The 18,247-nt window shown below is 41.7% G+C and overlaps 2 protein-coding genes across 3 annotated transcripts in view; one reads left to right on the forward strand and one right to left on the reverse strand.

Moving 5' to 3' along the window:
• The window catches only part of MED7 (mediator complex subunit 7), a 358,603-nt gene that overhangs the window by 264,400 nt on the left and 75,956 nt on the right, over positions 1-18,247 (forward strand). The window lies entirely within an intron of this gene.
• Positions 1-18,247, reverse strand: part of ITK (IL2 inducible T cell kinase) — a 66,488-nt gene that overhangs the window by 7,967 nt on the left and 40,274 nt on the right. For both annotated transcript variants that reach the window (XM_033407921.2, XM_004280984.4), the window contains exons 8-15: positions 15,395-15,449; positions 6,679-6,761; positions 5,502-5,635; positions 5,039-5,113; positions 3,238-3,409; positions 2,628-2,844; positions 1,650-1,714; positions 1,441-1,559 (exon numbers count right to left, since the gene is read on the reverse strand). In XM_033407921.2, coding sequence (XP_033263812.1) covers positions 1,441-1,559; positions 1,650-1,714; positions 2,628-2,844; positions 3,238-3,409; positions 5,039-5,113; positions 5,502-5,635; positions 6,679-6,761; positions 15,395-15,449 — 920 coding nt within the window. The remainder of the gene's footprint in view (positions 1-1,440; positions 1,560-1,649; positions 1,715-2,627; positions 2,845-3,237; positions 3,410-5,038; positions 5,114-5,501; positions 5,636-6,678; positions 6,762-15,394; positions 15,450-18,247) is intronic.

An 18,247-nucleotide genomic window follows, 5' to 3' on the forward strand; every position in this document is an offset into this window, starting at 1 on the left:
CTGCAAACATCTCTTTATGGGACACCTGGCTGGGTGCAGCATGACCCGCCGTACCGATAGAGAGTGGCCACACATCAGCCAGACCCTTCCTAGTTATATGCACTGGGGAAAAGAGAAGGTGAGGTTGCTCAAGCGCAGTTTGTTTTCTTCTAAGTTCATTCTGTACCTGGAATTTGACTAACAAAGTCATAGTTAGGCCTGTTGAACAGGGTAACTACTTTAAGGAACCATTCAGAAGGACTCAAAATCAAAAATCACTTGGTTGTTGGAAACGGATATTCTAAAATGCTGGAGAAGATTAGTTAGTTCTCCTCGTAAGAGATTTAATTAGTCATCTTCGCCCTGGTTTCTACTACTAGTCAATATATTTGGCAAACTTTCCCTTCACATAGAATGACAGCATCAAACTCTAAACTATTCCTATCCGAATCCTTCTTACAATCCAAGTCAAAGAGGTTGTCCAGTATATTTTTCTGTATACATTAATATGCAAAAACTGTGGCTTAGAAAGACATGACACATCCAGCAAGAATATTTAGTACTTCTTGCCACACCGGCATCATTCATTTTGTCTTTTCATTCTTGCCCATTTGCACTTATAAGAAATTCTAATTCCTTACCATGGCCTGCCGTTTTCATTGCCTAATGTTCTCCCACTAAGTCAGTACCTCTTTTCTTTGGACCAAGCTTTGGCACTTGCCGCTTCCTTTGTTAGAGACACTGTTCCCTGGACCTTCAAATGGAGACAGCTCCGTCTCATCATTCAGCTCTCTGCTCAACAGTCACCTCCTCAGAGAGGCCTTCCCGGACCCTGCTATTTAAAACAGACCCTCCCTCCCTTCCAGTTACTCTCTTTCCCATTACTCTTTTGTTTTATTCATAGCACTTACCGCTACCTGACTTTATCTTATACACATATTTGTTAGCTTGTTTGCATGATTGCTACTGTCTCCCCTTACAACTTGGCTCCAAGAGAATAGGAGCCTTTTCTGTCCTATGTACCACTGCTTTGTGAGCACCTAAATTAGCTCCTAGCATGTAGTAGATGCTCAATAAATCGTTGTTGAATGAAGGGGTAAAATACTTTATTGAGAGTTAAATGTGGGAATAAATGTGAGAATAAATATAATGTTGGAAAAAAACATGATCCTTGCTCTCAAGGGCTCATATGCTAATCTCCTGACTCCAGCTTTTCATGTCACAGCAGCTATCACCAGCATCCTGTTTTCGCTTTTATTTTTGCCCCTATTTCAAAAATGTCCAAGAATAGATGCAATAATGAGGGCCCCTTCATTCCTTTCAGAGCTGTTTGTACAGACTCTCAGTGGAACGCCCTCACCATCCAGTGTTCAGGGCAAGTAAGGCTGCCTGAATTTGACAAATAAAACAGTTGGCCCACAGTCCCAGGTCATGTGGGAGTGGGGCCAGAATGACACTTACCAAATGACCACACGTCCGACTTGCTGCTATAGCGACTGAAAGAGAAGACTTCCGGGGACGCCCACTTCACCGGGAATTTGGTGCCTGAGGAACTGGTGTACTGGTCATCAAGGACGAACCTGGGGAGAGAGTGGAGAGAGATCGTCTGAGTGTCCTGGTGGCCTGCATCCCATTCCTGAGACTTTGCCGGCACCACAGGTCCGTATTACCTTGTCATCCCAAAGTCGGACACCTTGATGACTTGGTTTTCTCCAACCAGACAATTCCGGGCAGCCTGGAGCAGAGACAGGCAAATGAAAGGGAAAGGAAAACTTGGTGGGTAATCAGTAATTAAGGAGTCTCCTATAATCACAGTCCTTTGCTTTTCCATGTGCTGCTGTGCAGAAGCAATGAGGAGCTTCACAAATGCTAGTTAAGCTTCACTAGTTCCTGATGGAAAGTTGTATGCTAAAATCCTTTATCAGGATGAGTAAATCTGGTCTTTCATCTTCATTCCTGGGCTCCTAATCAGAAGAAAAATCCATGGTGTTGTGTAACCAACTGTAAACTCCAGTGCAACCTGATGTTAACCTCAGGGATGATATGAAGAAGCTGTTACCCATTTGACTAAAATAAGAATGTGCTGAAGTTGCTAATTCTCTTAAAACTATTCCTCAGTAGGGATGGTACATGGTCCCTAATTCGATTGGAAGAGCCCTTACCAAGAAAAGACATGAGTCTCAAATTTTAATGTGCCTGCAAATCCCCTGGGGGGACATGTTAAAATGAATATTCCCAAACCTCAACCCCCAGAAATTCTGAGGATGGTTCTAGGATCACCCCAATGTGATCCTGGTAGATCCTTGGATAACATTTTGAGAAACATGTGCTTGTCAATTTCTTTCATTTTACCAAGAGGAAAAGGAGGCACAGAGAGGTTAAAAAGGAGAGGCTGTTAGTTTTATTTAGAAAGAATGTAAACTCCAACTCAGAGGGTGAAAGTCAGAGGTGGGGCTGGAAATAGAGCCCAGATCTGAGTCCCATGAGGACATCCCACAGTGGGTGGAGGAAGGAAGAAGTTGAGAGGGGAAGGAAGAGGGCTTATGCCTTGTTATTGATTCATGCATTCCTAGTCTTCGTAGCTCTACATTTCAGTGGGACATGTGCCTTCACCCTGGACCTGTAGGGGTTGCCCTACGCCCTCTTACCAGGTCTCTGTGGATGACACACGCCTCTTCTAGGTAGGCCATGCCCTCACACACGTCCAGGCACATGCCCAGCAGGGTCTCAGCAGCAAAGAGCCCCCGCTGGCTGCGCAGGTAATCTGACAGGCAGCCATGTTCCATGAACTCAAACACCAGGCAGATGGGGGCTTGCTCCAGGCACACTCCATAAAGCTGGACCAGCTTGGGGTGAGAGAGTTTCCTGGAGAAAAATGGCAAGGGGTGAGATGGTCTAAGTTTAGTCTCCCAAAAATACACTCCCCCCCAAACAAAAATGTCTCATTGAGCTGAGACCTGAAGAATGCAGGGACTCAGCTGGTATACGCGAGAATGAACGAAGGCCAGTGTGGTTGGCATGTCATGGAACCAGAGGAAAGATGGGCAGGAGATGAGATTGGGGAGCGGGCAGGGCCAGACCATGGTGGGCCTTTTAGACCACAGTGAGGAGCTTGGAGTTATTCTCCATACCATGGGAAGCCATTGCTGGACTTGAGCAGGGAGGTGGCACAAGATGGCATCAGAATGGTATTCAAAGAGCACAGCACAGAACATCCTTCCCAAGGTATCTCTGCATACTCTTGTCTTGGCCACTCACATCATGACTTCAGCCTCCTCGACGAAGTCCTCTTCCGACATAGCTCCTTCCTGAATGGTTTTGATGGCCACCTTGTCCCTGTTGAGCCAGTAGCCAAGATGCACCAACCCAAACTGCCCGCTGCCAATCTCCTGCACAAAGGTGAGCTCTGAGGGATCAATCACCCATTTCCCTGGAAGAGAAAGAGTTTTCCAGAGTTGGCAAGCAGTAGGTATGAAGTATAGGACTCCCAGGAGACTATATAGCCCTATACAGAATGTTAGCCTATTGTTAATATAACTCAAAGATGGCAAATGGTATAAGCCTGTATACTTAGAACTATAGATAGATAAAAGTATCTTTTTTCCCAAATAATAACATAGAATATGTATTGAAAGCCGTGAAAAATGTGCATGGGGACGATTACATGGAAAGAGAAAGGAGGATGGCATTAGTTGAGGTATTAAAGAAAGTCAACGACAGGGTTCTAAGGCCCCAACCATTTCCTATACCTGATTGAAAAATGTTTATTGTCATTTTTCACATAGAGCAAGTTTTATTTGAACTGGTCATTCATTCATTCATTCATCCATCAAGAGCATCCATTATGTACATAGCACTTGCTAGGCCTTAGCAGGGGTTAGGGGTAAGGTGGTGGATTCCAAGAGGACTGGTATGGAGGTGCAAGCCAGCACACAGTCTCGCACATAGGTAGGCTTTCAATAAATGCTCAAAAAAAGAATAAAAGGGATCCGAGTCTCAATTTTCACACTGGCAAAAATGAGTGGGTTCATAAAATACTCTCTGGGCTTCCATCCAGCATGGGCACATTCAGATTCCACAGGCATTAGAATTATCTTATTTTTATAAGGAGGCTGAGGGGCATTAACCTTTCCTGATGCTTGGTCTAGTACATAAACAGTTCAGTCTCTATCTCTTTGAGGCACAGACTCAACAGAAAACAGTACCGAGCACCTACTGTGTGCAGATATGGTGCTGGTTAGGGATGGAGAGCCCACGCACTGTTTCTCAGAGTATCACCCTTTAACCCCTGTGTCAAAATCACCTAGGGCACTTGTTGAAAAGGCAACCCCAGGACCCCACTGTCTGGGACTGTGTTTTGGTAAATGTTGGGTCGGGGCTGGAAGTCAACACTTTTCTTAAGCATCCTATGTAACTCTGATGCACAGTGAAGCTTGAGAACCACCAATCTAGAAGATATAAAATGAAAGGTACACCAGCCTTCTCGACCAGCACAGTTTGGACCAGGGGATGCAGGCAGAAAATCACAAGTGGGTGAAACAGTTCCATAGGACAAGAAGGAATAGTAGGGCCTATGGCCCTAGAGATGCATGCCCTGCCTAAAAGCATTCAAAGAAATTTAACACAGTGCTATGCAGACAGACATTTCTGAATGCTGCTAGCTTATAGCACTTGGCAATGGACCCATACCCAACAAACTAGATGATACAGAAGTTCTAGAAAATATGCAAGAACACAGTACTATAGCACTGGTTCCTAATATTTTTTTCTAATAGCATTTAGCAGAGTGCTCTGTACAAAGTAGGTGCTCAGTAAACACTTCATTGATGAACTGTCATCTAAAACCAATAGACATTGATTCGACCTAGATAAATGTGCATACATATAGGTGTAATCTTACACACATTGTAAATGTTCATTTGTGCACACCATCTCCAGATCTACAGTGTACCTGTTTAATGATCATTTTACGTCTGGGGAAGTCCATTTAGAATTTACCCCAGACCTCTAGGGATGTGAGTTAGTGCAAATGAATAACATTCCCAAATGCACTGCTTACCATATCTCAGCCCTGCCGTGACCGGGGCTTTCTGCCTCCAGGAACTAACTGGATACCGGAGTCTAGTGACTAGGCCTGTGTTGATTACAAAGTGAAAGGCAGTCATTAGAGTTTTACCATAGCAACCATCCAAGTCAAATCACCAGGAAAAAATATAATCCAATGCAAAAGCTATTTTTATTCTGGAAAACAAATCCCAAAGCCCAATCACTGATATTACATCTTCCCTGAGAAGAGGTATAATGTCACAGGTGGGCAGGTGGTGAAATCGCATGATTCCAGCAGCAGAATTTGCTAATGAAGAATATGTAATATAATCAAATATTTGGCATACTTTTCTATTTGTATAGTTATTATTTATGGTCAGTTTGTCTGAGATGAAGAAACCCAGCTGGGTGTTTGTCACTTTTCTCCAAGTTCCCCTGTGAGGGATCCCCCTCTGGCCTTGTCCCTTAGAACTCACCTCCTCCATTGTGTTGGTGATAATTGACGAGGAGAGGGATGGAATCAAACACGTACTTTTCAGCCACGTAATATCGCTTGGGGTTGTCATTTGTTTCTTTGATGTGATAGTGCTTTATACAGGGGTTGTTCTCACTTAAACAAATTAAACATAAATGCAGTGATTATTAAAAGGCAATGTTTAGAGACAGAAATGTCTACTGGTAGCAGATTCCTATTAGCTTTGTTTTTTGCCCTCTCACATGGATGGCAGATACATTTCAACTTGTGTATCAGTCTTGACAGGCTGGCCTTGGGTGCTGTATTAAGAAGGACTCTGAGGCTGCATCTGGACTCAGGATTGGTGCCATGATGGATTGGTGATGTTTCTTCCAAAACCTCAAAATGGACAATCGTCTTGTATGTGCTACATGTTTGCCTTCCCTGCTGTGTGGATTTAACTAATCTTCAGCATATGTTAAGGAAGCATCTTGGCCCCTTCGTACTTATTTGGCTTTGTATAGCAGAGTTAACATAGCAGCCCGGACTGCTATCCTTAGAAAGGGATGCTTGCAAGATTGGGCCTTGGCTGGCTTCTGAGAACTTACATTTCAGGAGGGCTCTCGCCATTCTCTAACTGATAAGGATGGCTCCCTATACCTAAATTGTTTGTATAAACAATGTGCCTTATGCTCAATGCTTGCTTTTCTCCTGGGAGTCTGGAATTTTGCTCTGTGCTAGGCAGAGGGTACCCAGGTGACCAGCCCCCAGTGAAAGGATCTGTAAGGTTCTGGCATGTAGCAAGGACTCAATAAATGGTGGATAGTTTTATTAGCAGAGCCAGAACTAGAATTCATATTTTCTCGCTTGCAGTCAAACGTATCTTTTCTGTTATTCTTTGGATTAAATTATAAATGCATCAAATACAGGACCAGGTATTTATTTCTTTAGAGCTTTGCAATCAGGGATGCCAACTGGGAAGTCAACCTGGCATCTGGCCCTAGCTCTGTCACTTTCTAGGTAAGTGACTTCAGTTATGTTTTTAATCTCCCTAGCCTTGGTTTTCTCAGAGGGATCAGGAAAACACAGTATTTCTAGAGACTCCTCTACCTCTTGCACTGTCTGACATTCCTGTGTGTGGGTCATCACTCACCCACCTCAGGACTGTCTCTCCCCACTTTGCTGAGTTAGCACCATACCTTACGATGGCCTTGGTGAAAACAGACACAGTGTATGTCCCTGGAGTCCTGGAATCTCGTACCATGAAGGCTCCTTCTTTGCCCTGGAAGGGTTAGAAAGAATGGAAAATCAGCGATCCCAGGAAACCAGGCTCATGCATCCAGCTTCACTTTCTTGCCTGTGAAAGGAGGAAATACTGTAGGCCAGCTTGGCACAGAGCAGCCTTTCAGCTATAAAGGCTACTGTTTCATTCATTCATTCCAGAGACATTTCTTGAGCTCCTACCGTGGTTCCAAGACTATTCTAGTGATGACATAAACAGTAAACGGAGGCAAACAGACACAAGCTCTGCCCTCTTGGAGCTCATTACAGATATTGCCCAGCCCTCACCACAACATTGCATCCTAGATGTTATTATCTTCAATTTCCTGATGAGGATACTGAGTGCTGCAGAGCTGAAGTGACTCTCTCACGACCTACGAATATAGGTGGCAGGCCTGGGATTTGAACCTTGAATGTGGCAGGTGAGCAAAACCTTTGCTCATTCTACTAGTCCGTGGTACCTCCGTTCAACAAACGTTAGAAGCCATTTCTCTGTTCCCCACAAGAGCACAAAACTTCTGTCTTGGAAGCTTCATCAGTTTCTTAATGGGAATATATTTTGTAGGCCCTTTCTCAAGTGCTGATTTTGCTGCAGGGCAAAAGGAGAAAGAAAACGAAGCTGCTGGTTGCATGAGGGAAGTGGAGAGAAGGGGAAGCCCCCCACATATACCCTTCACCCCACTGACAATTTTGCCAGTGCTGATGAAATAAGTACTAACAAACAGGGAGACCAGTTTTTTCAGTCCTGGTAGGAACTTGAAAGTCTTAACTCTGTTTTTTGAGTACTTTGTGTCTAAGGCTCTGTTCCTACCCACCTGTCAATCTGTGCTGGTGATATTTGCAAAATCTGTTGCTATGGTTTGCTTAACTTAGACACACTAAGGGCCATAAGTGAAAGCCAGAGAGAGAGGAACCTCGTGTGGTGGGCATACACTTGTTGTATATGGAGCAAAATATACACAGTTTAGAAGCTCTTCCACCCCCTAATCCCAAAGGTGGGTCCTCTACACATACAAATAATACACAGATGGCCATGCTAATTGTTTGCATCCTAGAATTTCAGGGTTAGAAAAGACCTTTTAGAAGAACCTAGAAAGGTTCTCTAGCCCAGGGTTATCCCAACCTCAGTACTATAGACGTTTGGGGGGCAGTAATTCTTTGTCATGGGGGCTGCCCTGTCATCATAGGATGTTTAGCAGCATCCCTGGCCTCTATCAACTGGCTGCCAGACATTGTCACATGTTCCCTGGGGGACAAAATCACCCCTGGTTGGGAACCACTGATCTGGCCTAACTCCCTAAACCCCTGTGCCCCAAACTGTTGGTAATCACAATCACTTGAAGAATCTAAAGCACAGAACAAGACAAAACAAAACAACGACTACGAGCAGTTTACCATGCTCCCCCCGCCCCACCGCCTCCCCATACCTACACACTTGGAATCTCCAGGACTGAGGCCCTGGGACCTGAACTTTTAAAAGGCTTATGGACATCCAGATTTGGTCTCCACTGACTCAACTGAAAATGCATTTCTTATTTATAACAGTCCTGAAGAGTAGTCCCTGTCGTCTGAAAGAGCACTAATAGTTAGAAAGTTCATCCTCATGTAGACACGTAACCTGCTTCCTCTGACTTGGCCCTAAACCCGCAGAGGGGAATTTTGGGGGGGACGGTTGGCCCTTACATCATTGTGCATTCTTGCCAAACTTAGAGGTTACCACAACAACTTTCTGAGACTCCCCAAACTCTTCTTCTCTCTGCTGGGAGATTCAAGAGTCTATTTTGAAATTTGAGGGAAGCAGAGGGTAGGGGAGTTGGATGAAGGTGGTCAAAAGGTACACATTTCCAGTTATAAGATATATTCTGGGGATGTAATGTACAGCATGGTGACTGCAGTTAACAATACCATATTGTATATTTGAAAGTTGCTCAGAGTAGATCTTAAAAGTTCTCATCACAAGAAAAAAAATTGTAACTATGTATAGAGATGGATGTTAACTAAAATTGTATTAATCATTTTACAATATATACATAAATCAAATCATTATGTGGCACACCTTCAAATTATACAATGTTATGGGTCAATTATGTCTCACTAAAACTGGAAAAAGAAAGGAAGAAATTCAAAGCTGAAACCTGAATCTTCAGGTCTCTGTTGTCCACCCTTGACCTTCCTTTCTCAAGGTCGTGAGCTAGGGCTGCCCTAGCTGTTGCCTGAAAGCGGGGAAAGAATTGAGGAAAATACAGAAAGCTGCTAGATTTCTTTTTCTAAGATGTCATAGTACTCTAGGACAGTCCTAGTATTCTGTCTTTGTACACACAGAATTTACTTTAATGATTTTGTATTTCATGAATTTTTTGAAATTTAAGAAAACGAGTTGTCAATCTTTCTGGACCAATAGTACAACCTTATGCCCATAGTTAGCCTCCCACATTCTCTACAGTGTGCTCTGTTCATGACCTTGGACATGGTGAGGACAACAGAGAACTAACCAGATTCTTATTTTCGTCTTCTCAGATATGAATGTAAACTGTTTATCCAGTGCAATAGTGAACACCCTTCTAACTTTTGCATGCAAATCGCCCTTTTAAAAAACTTGATTTTCCAAAAATTAGATTTTCCCCCCTTTGGGGTCAGTAGTTTATTCAGTTTCTGAAGTAAAGTTATCTATGTGACACCAAAAACTCCCAGATTAGTTCATTAGATTTTAAAATAGCTTTTGAAGCCTAATTTAGAAAACTTGAAATTCTCCTCTTTTAAGTGTAAAAATCAGTGATTTTTATCAAAACCACAGAGTTGTATAACCATCACCAGAATATAATTTTAGACTATTTCATCACTCCCAAAAGACACCTCAGTACCATTTGCACCCCTGCCACACTAATATGACTTCTCTATAGATTTGCCTATTCTAGAAATTTCATGTAAATGAAATCATATAATATGTGGTCTCTTATGACTGGATTCTTACTCTTAGCATATTGTTTACAAGGTTCATCAAGTTGTAGCATGTATCAGTACTTCATTCCTTTTTATGGCTGCATAATATTCCATTGTATGGATTACACCACATTTTGTTTATCTATTCATCAATTGCTGGCCATTGGGGTTGTTTCAACCTTTGGCTGTTGTGAATAATGAATTTGTGTCTGGCTTCTTCTACTCAACATCATGTTTGTGATATTCATCCATGTATTACATGTACCATCACTTGTCTTCAAAATTCCTCCCCTTTTGCCAAATATCGAAGCTTTTGCTCTTGCCTCACTGAAATGTGATGGGTTAAGTTCAAGACAGGAAGAAACTAAACTGTAGTCGAGGCAGATATTATCTACATATGTAACTTATTCTAAAGGGAAGAAACATAGACCAAAAAGACCCCAAGTTTATCAAATATCTGTGAAGAAGGGAGTGGTAATGTCTCTTTTATTTAATCAAGAATGTTTTGTTGTTTTATTCTTTCAAAGAAACCATTATTATTATTTTTTAATTTGTGATTAGAGAGGGGCCCAACTGTTAACAAGAGTAAACTGATCCAAAGACATCAGACAAAGTAGAGGTAAAGTTTTCAGTCAGCTCTGCCGAGGACGGGAGGCTGGCAGAGCTCTTCCTCCATTGTAGTTGCTCTAGGTGGCATTCAGTGCTGGTGACAGGAAACTCTGGTTTAGGGCTGAGGCAGCGCAGGGTTCTGAGGAAAAGGAGGCATCCGGCATGTGCCTTATCACCTACTTCCTGCAAGGGGCTCAGAGGAAGTCACAACCACCAAGAACAGTGGAGTCTAAAGGGTCTCTGCTCCTGTCATTGCCATGCATAGGTGCACTGATCTGTGCAATGCAGCCAGGGTAGGTCGGGGAGGGGGCTTGTTCCCACGGGATATAGTCAAGGTCTCACTTTACCTTTTACTATTTTATCAAGAAAAATAAAGATGTAACAATAGAAAAAAAAATCATGCCAAGGGGGTAAAATACACGGATGGGAAGTACAGAGATGGGAGAATAGAACTTAACTCATATATTCCCTTACTAACTGTGTGTGCGTGCATGTGCATGTGTGTGTGTGTGTGTGTGTGTGTCTATGAAGAAGCGTCCCTGCTCTAGTCCAGGCTATGCCACTGATTTACACTCAGTTTACTCCCCTGTAGCACAAAGGGGATGGACCAGATGTTCTTTAAAAGGAATTCTAACTCAGTCTATAATTCTGTCAATACAGATGTTTCCTGATTAAATGTAGGAGCTTCAGTTTTCTCAGTTGTAAAATGACTTTTGCAAGATGGTTGGGAGAATTAAAGTGCATAAAACAGTTCCTGGAATATAATACCAGAACAAGGACTATTGGGACTATCATTAGATGTTATTATCACATGCTATGGTATACCATCTGTTAGAAGTATTAATGCCATTGTCTGCTTTCATCTGAGACATGTTGACTGTTAGGAATTTACTCCTTTCTTTCTGTCCATATGATTTGAAGGGCACCTTACAGAAGATAATCTTGCTGCACAGGGTAGGTTATTGTGAAAAAGATGGACTGATAACCTATAGCTTGTTCACACTGCATTATAATTTAAGAGTGTCTCTGACAGATAGCCACTCTTCATTCTGGAGGTGGTTCATTTCTTTTCTTGAAAAAATCCTGGTATGGAGTCAGTACTGTATCTTTAATAACATCTTAGAATCATGGAAATATGATAAACCAATGTCTTAGAGAAGGCTTCTGCCCAAAATTCAGGCCACCCAACGTATGCAATGCCGTAAAGTATACAGTACCTGCTTGCAAGGAATTTACCCTCTACCTAAATGTGTTACGACAGAAGAGAGACTGCTGAGGTCAGAGGCTGAAAACAAGGCCACTGGAGATGACGTGTTGCACCACAAGGGTTCAAAGGTGTGGAAAAACCACATTCCACAGCTTGTGGGAGGGAAAGCATGAGTGGTTTCTTAGAGGAGGTGCTATCCGAAGAACTGATAGGACACAGTAGGAGATATTTTCTGTGGTTCCCAAACTTGGGTAAGACCCAGAATCACCTGGGTACCACTTCCTAAGGTTCTGACTGGTGAGGGCTGGAGTACTGGAATTTGTATTTTTTAAAAGCTCCCCAATGATGCTCATGATTAGCCAGCTTCTCCTACAGCGTATTTGTTAATTTAAAAACACTTCTTAAGCATTTGCTGTATTCATTCACTCAATAAATATTCATTGAGCAACTACGTTATCATAGGTACAGTTCTGGGGTCCTGTGTACAGCAGGAACAAGGTAAAGGGTTTATATTCTAGTGGAGAAATATGCATGGGACAGTATATCAGGAGATTTCATTAATAAAAATAAAATAAATGCATTTTTGGTCAATAATAATGAATCAATCAATCTTTTAAGGGTCCTATAATTGTTAGATAAGGAGACACTAAATTCACCCCTGAAACAATTCAGCTGATGTTTCAAAAATCATACAATATAGGGACCCACTGAAGTTTGCCCTTATATTACCTAAGGAGGCAAAGAGGATTTGGTGAAGTAGTCTAGAATATTAATAAGGAGGAATGTTTCAACTGCACTAGCAAGTATTTGTGTCTCCAAAGAACTGCTATAAAATAGAAATCATCTTTTGCTAATCATTAATGTGGGCTGTTTTAGGTGCTCCATGGGCAATACTTCATTAACCAATGTGGGATTGAAAATAGCAAAACTGCACTTGTTTAAACTCAGTATAATTCTTATTTAATTATAAGTTCTTTTTGGTTAATTTAATAATTTATTATGTTATCCAGTAACATAGGTGCTGAGTGGGCCACATATGCATCACAAGTTTGACTTGAAAAAATATAGATTCCCACAAACTAACCCTGGAGAGTCTGATTCTGTAGGTCTGGGCTTGGGGTCTGGGAGTCTGTAGTTTTAAAAATTTCCCAGTGATTCTAATGTGTGATATTGGGAACCACAGGAAATAATTAAGTGTGGAGTCGAGGTGGAACCAAGGAGAAACCAGAGTCTAGTAATGACTCAGCTTAATTCCTCTTCCTCCATGAAATCTTTCTAATTCTTCTAGAATATTCTCAGAACTCTGAGGCCACTGAAAGCCTGCTCCATATGCTCAGTTTTTCTTAGATTGTCCTCTGTTTCTTCAGAGTTTGTCTTGTTTCTCAATAGAGTCTAAAGCTTATTGAGATCAAAGACCTTGTCTCAAGTATCTCTATGAGCTTAGATCTGTGCTCAGCAACATGGTAAGGTATGTGAGTTTATACTGAGAAATCCTAATAAATGAAATGGTGCAGACGTCATAAAGGCAACAGATGCTGATGGAGACGGCTGACATCATACAGACTGCCTGTTTTGCATCTGTCACTGGTAAACACAAATAGTCTTTTGGAAAATCCACAAACAACTGGACTTGCCCTCTTTGATGAGAACAAAACTGCCCAAGGGCAGAGCATCTCACCTTGTCCTCTTTGCCAGCTGCCTGCTCACCGGCAACTTAACCAAAGGAGAAAAAGTTCACTGCTCCAAAATATGACTGTGGGCTCTCCTCCCGTCTCGATTTCCTCTTATAGAAATTATATGTTTGCCTTTGATAGAATGAATCAATCTATCATCAGTTTCCCTTGTGCAAAAGTAAATAGTATATTAATCAACTATATGCCTTTAGATTATTCTTTGACAATATTCATCATCCCTCCACCTTCCCATCGCAGACTTTCATTCCCTACCTGATATCTTCCCAGGTCTCCTTCTCTAAGCTCACCTCTAGCCACTGTCCAAACTGGTAATGCTTACCAGTTTGGGTGATCAACTGTCCCAGTTTGTCTGGGACTGAGGTGTGGGGGCTCTGGGGCCATAGGACTCTCAGTTTTAAAACTGGAACAGTTCCAGGCAAACCAGGATGAGTTGGTCACTCCAGCTTCATTCCATCCAGGAGAGGTTTGCAGTTTAAGATTCTTAAAGATAGGAAATACTTTCAAACCATAACTGGGAAATGGCAGACACATGAAATGGCAGGAACAGGGCTAGCATTTCGGCACGGAGAGACTGATGCCTCCATCAACCCAGGCCTACTGTTTACTAGTCTCACTGGTGAGGCTTGTGTTGGGCGGGGTCATTAACATCATTTGAATATTAGATTCACCTGGAGAGGTTTTCCTCTAAATTACTAATGCCTGGACACTACCCACTAGAGGTTTTCTTCTTTTTTAACATCTTTATTGGAGTATAGTTGCTTTACAGTAGTGTGTTAGTTTCTGCTGTATAACAAAGTGAATCAGCTATACATATACATATATCCCCATATCCCCTCCCTCTTGCATCTCCCTCCCACCCTCCCTATCCCACCCCTCTAGCCCACTAGAGATTTTGATTTAATGAATCTGGGCTGGGACCTGGGCATTGGTATTTTGAAAATGTTTCCCAGGTGATTTTAATGTGCAGACAGGCCTGCGAACCACTGCTCTAAGCAAATACCCTGATAAATTGATTGAGTTCCTTGTAGAAAGCTTTCTCTCAATACCTGCATGCATTGGGTTTCTCTGCAAGGGCCCTAAATGTGCAATTTTCTGTGCTACTTTAAGTGTGGTGTATGGATGGGTGCCAGTTAGCAAATTGTTACTAAAAATTGAGAGTAAGCATTTAGAATCTTTTTATAGCAATCAGACAGAGTAATTTTATGTCTAATGAATCTAATACTCATAAAAAAATTGGACTTGCATTTTTTATGTCTTTGCTTCTTATTTTTTCTGATAATTCATTTTTATTGTATTTTACAAAATGTAAGTCTGTGACAGATTGGGAATTAAAAACCAACCACAAAAAGTAGTCCATCACCACGGGTACTTTGAGAGGCACTGTTTTAGAATCACAAATGATCTTCTGATCCAGGAAGAGAAGGTTTTACCTTGCATGCCAGTCAATTGATGGCAGCTTCCTGGAGCACTGTGTTGAGAAGGATCCCAAAGCCATGGACTCTGATCAACTGTGTCGGCCACAGGGCCAGGAGCAGAGAGTGGCAGTATGAGTCTGGGTAATTGTCATCCCTGATTCAGTCCAGTACTCCTCTTGTACTCATTGAGAAACCGAGGCCCAGAAGGAAGAAGAGATGTTTCCGAAGTCACACACTGAGTTGGAGCCAGAGCAGTGGCCAGGACCCAGTACTTTCCTCACCACACCATGCCTTCTCTCCCTTAATCCTGACACACTTGTGTAAGCTCAGTCCCGCTCCCGACACCGTATGGCTCTCAAGAAGAACGGTTGCGTGAAAAATGAGTTAAAACAAGTGGTGTATTTCCTCTATATCCACACACAGCCCAACCAGGCGGAATCTGAGGCACAGGCACTCCTGACCCAGCCAGAGACGCAGGCAAGGAAGACCAGCAGCACAGCTCCCCAGGGCCAGCCATCACGGCCCGAAAGACCACCCACGGAAGCTGTGGTCATGGTCACACGTGAATACCAAGGCCTTTGATCCTCTCCAGGTTTCTTATACTGAGGTATGCTAACCCTGTGAACCCCCAGAATACTTTTACCAGACATGGACACCACTGTGAATCCAATATGTCAACTCACTGCATTAGCACAAACCACAGCATGGCTGAAAAAAAGTAACACAATTCAGTTTATTTGAAGTTAAAAGACAGTTTAAGGAGACTTACTGTGTCCAGAAGAAGTTTCTCGGCTTTGTCTCGGCTGATACTCTTATTGTACCACCTGAAAGCAGGAAAAAGTCATAGATCAATGACATTTTGAAAAACGGCATTATTTACTTACGAAAGAAAATGAATGCCAGAAAGTTTTTTGTTCTTTTTGTTTCTACCAATGCTTTCAAACTCAAAAGCAAAAGCATGAACCATTTCCAGGTAATAAAATGTTTAATTGGAACAAATGAACCAGAATCGGTGAAATGTTGATAATTGTTGAAGCTGGGTTTGGGGTACATGGAGGTTCATTATATTTTTCTCTCTACTTTTGTGCACATTGGAAATTTTCCACATTAAAATTTTAGAAAACATTTATCTTCTCTATTTTGTAAGTCAGTGGGTGGTTATTAGCAGGATGACGCTAGGGCAGCTATAAAAATTTAATATAAATTTGAAAGTGTAGCAAATATCCTTTTAAAACAATTGTAGTATTTTCCTCTGTAAGACTGGTTTTCAAGATCTTCTGCAAAATAATTACATTTTTTTCCCAGCTGCACAAAAGCTCTTGCACAAATGACATTGACAGTGTCTCATAAGGCTAGTTTATCTTTGTAAAAAATGCAAATGTAGAAAAACCTTACGCATCCCTGTTATTCCTTGTCAAAGGAATGCTAAATTTATTTGCTGAAAAAACTAAAAAAATTTAATGGGGCTTCCCTGGTGGTGCAGTGGTTGAGAGTCCGCCTGCCGATGCAGGGGACACGGGTTCGTGCCCCGGTCGGGGAGGATCCCACATGCCACGGAGCGGCTAGGGCCGTGAGCCATGGCCGCTGAGCCTGCGCATCCGGAGCCTGTGCTCCGCAACGGGAGAGGCCACAACAGTGAGAGGCCCGCGTACCGCAAAAAAAAAAAAAATTTAATGGATGTAATCTGCTAAAAGTAAGGTAAACATTCACGTATTTTCTACTTTTACAAAGCGAACTAAGCTGAGATTGAGCTTCAAAGTTGGTTTAAAAGGAAAATGTGTCGCGGGGTTCATGTGATGACACGATATTGTTTAATTTTGTGTTTCTGATTTTATCATACAGCTGTTTTAATTTCTTAAGATTTCTGGCTAATTTTCTCAGGATAAGTGTCTCATTTCTTCTCTGGAGAAGTTTTAAAATCAAATTTTCTATAAGCAATTTGAATAATAGATTAAATGTATAAATAAAAAAAGAAAGTAAAGATACTTCTTGATTTTTGCTGCCAAAGAATAGATCTTAACCTGAAATAATTCATGTCAGACACCTTTAGGAACCAATGCAGTGTGAAGGAATGATTTGGATAATGGGGAAAAGCAAATCTAAGTACACTATGGGTTCAATGTCATTTTTATAGTTTGAGTTCATTAACATAGGTAGTGCTGAAAGCTCTTCTTCATACATCTGAGCATTTGAAACTAGCAGTCCAGCTCCTTGCCTGGCTGGCCATTAATCTGTATGTGTGGCATATCGTACTCAAGCAAGCAACAACAGATGACATGTAACATAAATGCAGTGTAGTATCATTCTTGGAATTTTAATGACTGATGGCGCTAAACTAGAATTATCCAAGTTATACAAAGATGCTAACTGACTTTTCATAAAGTTTCCATTAAGACAGCCTCGATATGAACTTTGGCTTCCTGAGTATGCCCTGATTAGTCTCTTTTGCATTAGCTGTAGCTAGGCTGACATCGTATCTCTGGTCAGTGGACTCTATCAAAGTTTGCTGCGGGGAAAGCTCCAGCCATACTCTGGTGAGAACTCAAAGAATATTTAGCTTATGTGTAGCTCACCTATCATGTGTCAGAAAGTGTTATCAGCAGGTTATGGGACTTGCCCAAGGTCAATAATGAGCTAGTAAGGTGTAGCCAGAAGTGAACCCAGCCAGTCTGGCTTCAGAGTCCATGCTCTTATCACCACCATAAAGAGCCTGTAACTATCATATACCAGGGACTTAAGGAAAAACTTTACCAGGCTCCCTCTCTCCCCCCCGAAAATCCTAGTTTGCTATGCTGTAGCCCCCAACTCCACATCTTTCAGGGGTTACACCTGTCAGATACACTTTTTGCGATCTGCAAACTCCTAAGGAACGTAATTTTGGCACTATTTTTCATGTGCATGTTCTCACATGGGTCCTTCTTTCCTTATCTATCTTTTAATACAGAAATTAAATGTGTAACATATAAGTTTGAAAGAGAAATGAAATGGAGTGAAATAATTTATATTCTTTTACTACCCCTACTCCCTGTATCTTCTAAAGTAGAGCTCTTCAAACTGGAGCATGTCCAAACAGGAGCATTATTTTTATAATTTTGTTGTCAGGTGAGAAAACAACTAAAAAGTGGTAAAAAAAAGAAAAAAAGAATGTGAGTGATTTTTTAGGTTGAAGTTTTTCAGTGTTGTTAACACTTGAACCATATCCTGGCCTCCCTGTCCACTTATTATGTTAGAGGAGATAGAATGATCATCAGTTAACAATCAGTTGTGGAAATTAATAAGCCCAGGGGGAGAGAAGTTCTGGGTGGGGAAGCAACACCACTTACCAAACTTGTTTGGTTATTTGAGAGTAGCCACGAATAAGGGAATTAGTGGATTCATCTGAGCTTTTTAAAAAAAATTGTTCTAAATTAATTGGATTTACAATGTTGTGTTAGTTTCTGCTGTACAGCAAAGTGAGTCAGTCATACATATACATATATCTACTCTCTTCTAGACTCCATTCCCATATAGGTCATTGTAGAGCACCAAATAGAGTTCCCTGTGCTATACAGTAGGTTCTTATTAGTTATCTTTTATATATAGTAGTGTGTATATGTGAATCCCAATCTCCCAATTTATACCA

The sequence above is a fragment of the Orcinus orca genome, chromosome 3, assembly GCF_937001465.1.
Source record: "Orcinus orca chromosome 3, mOrcOrc1.1, whole genome shotgun sequence".
NCBI classification, from domain to species: Eukaryota; Metazoa; Chordata; class Mammalia; order Artiodactyla; family Delphinidae; genus Orcinus; species Orcinus orca.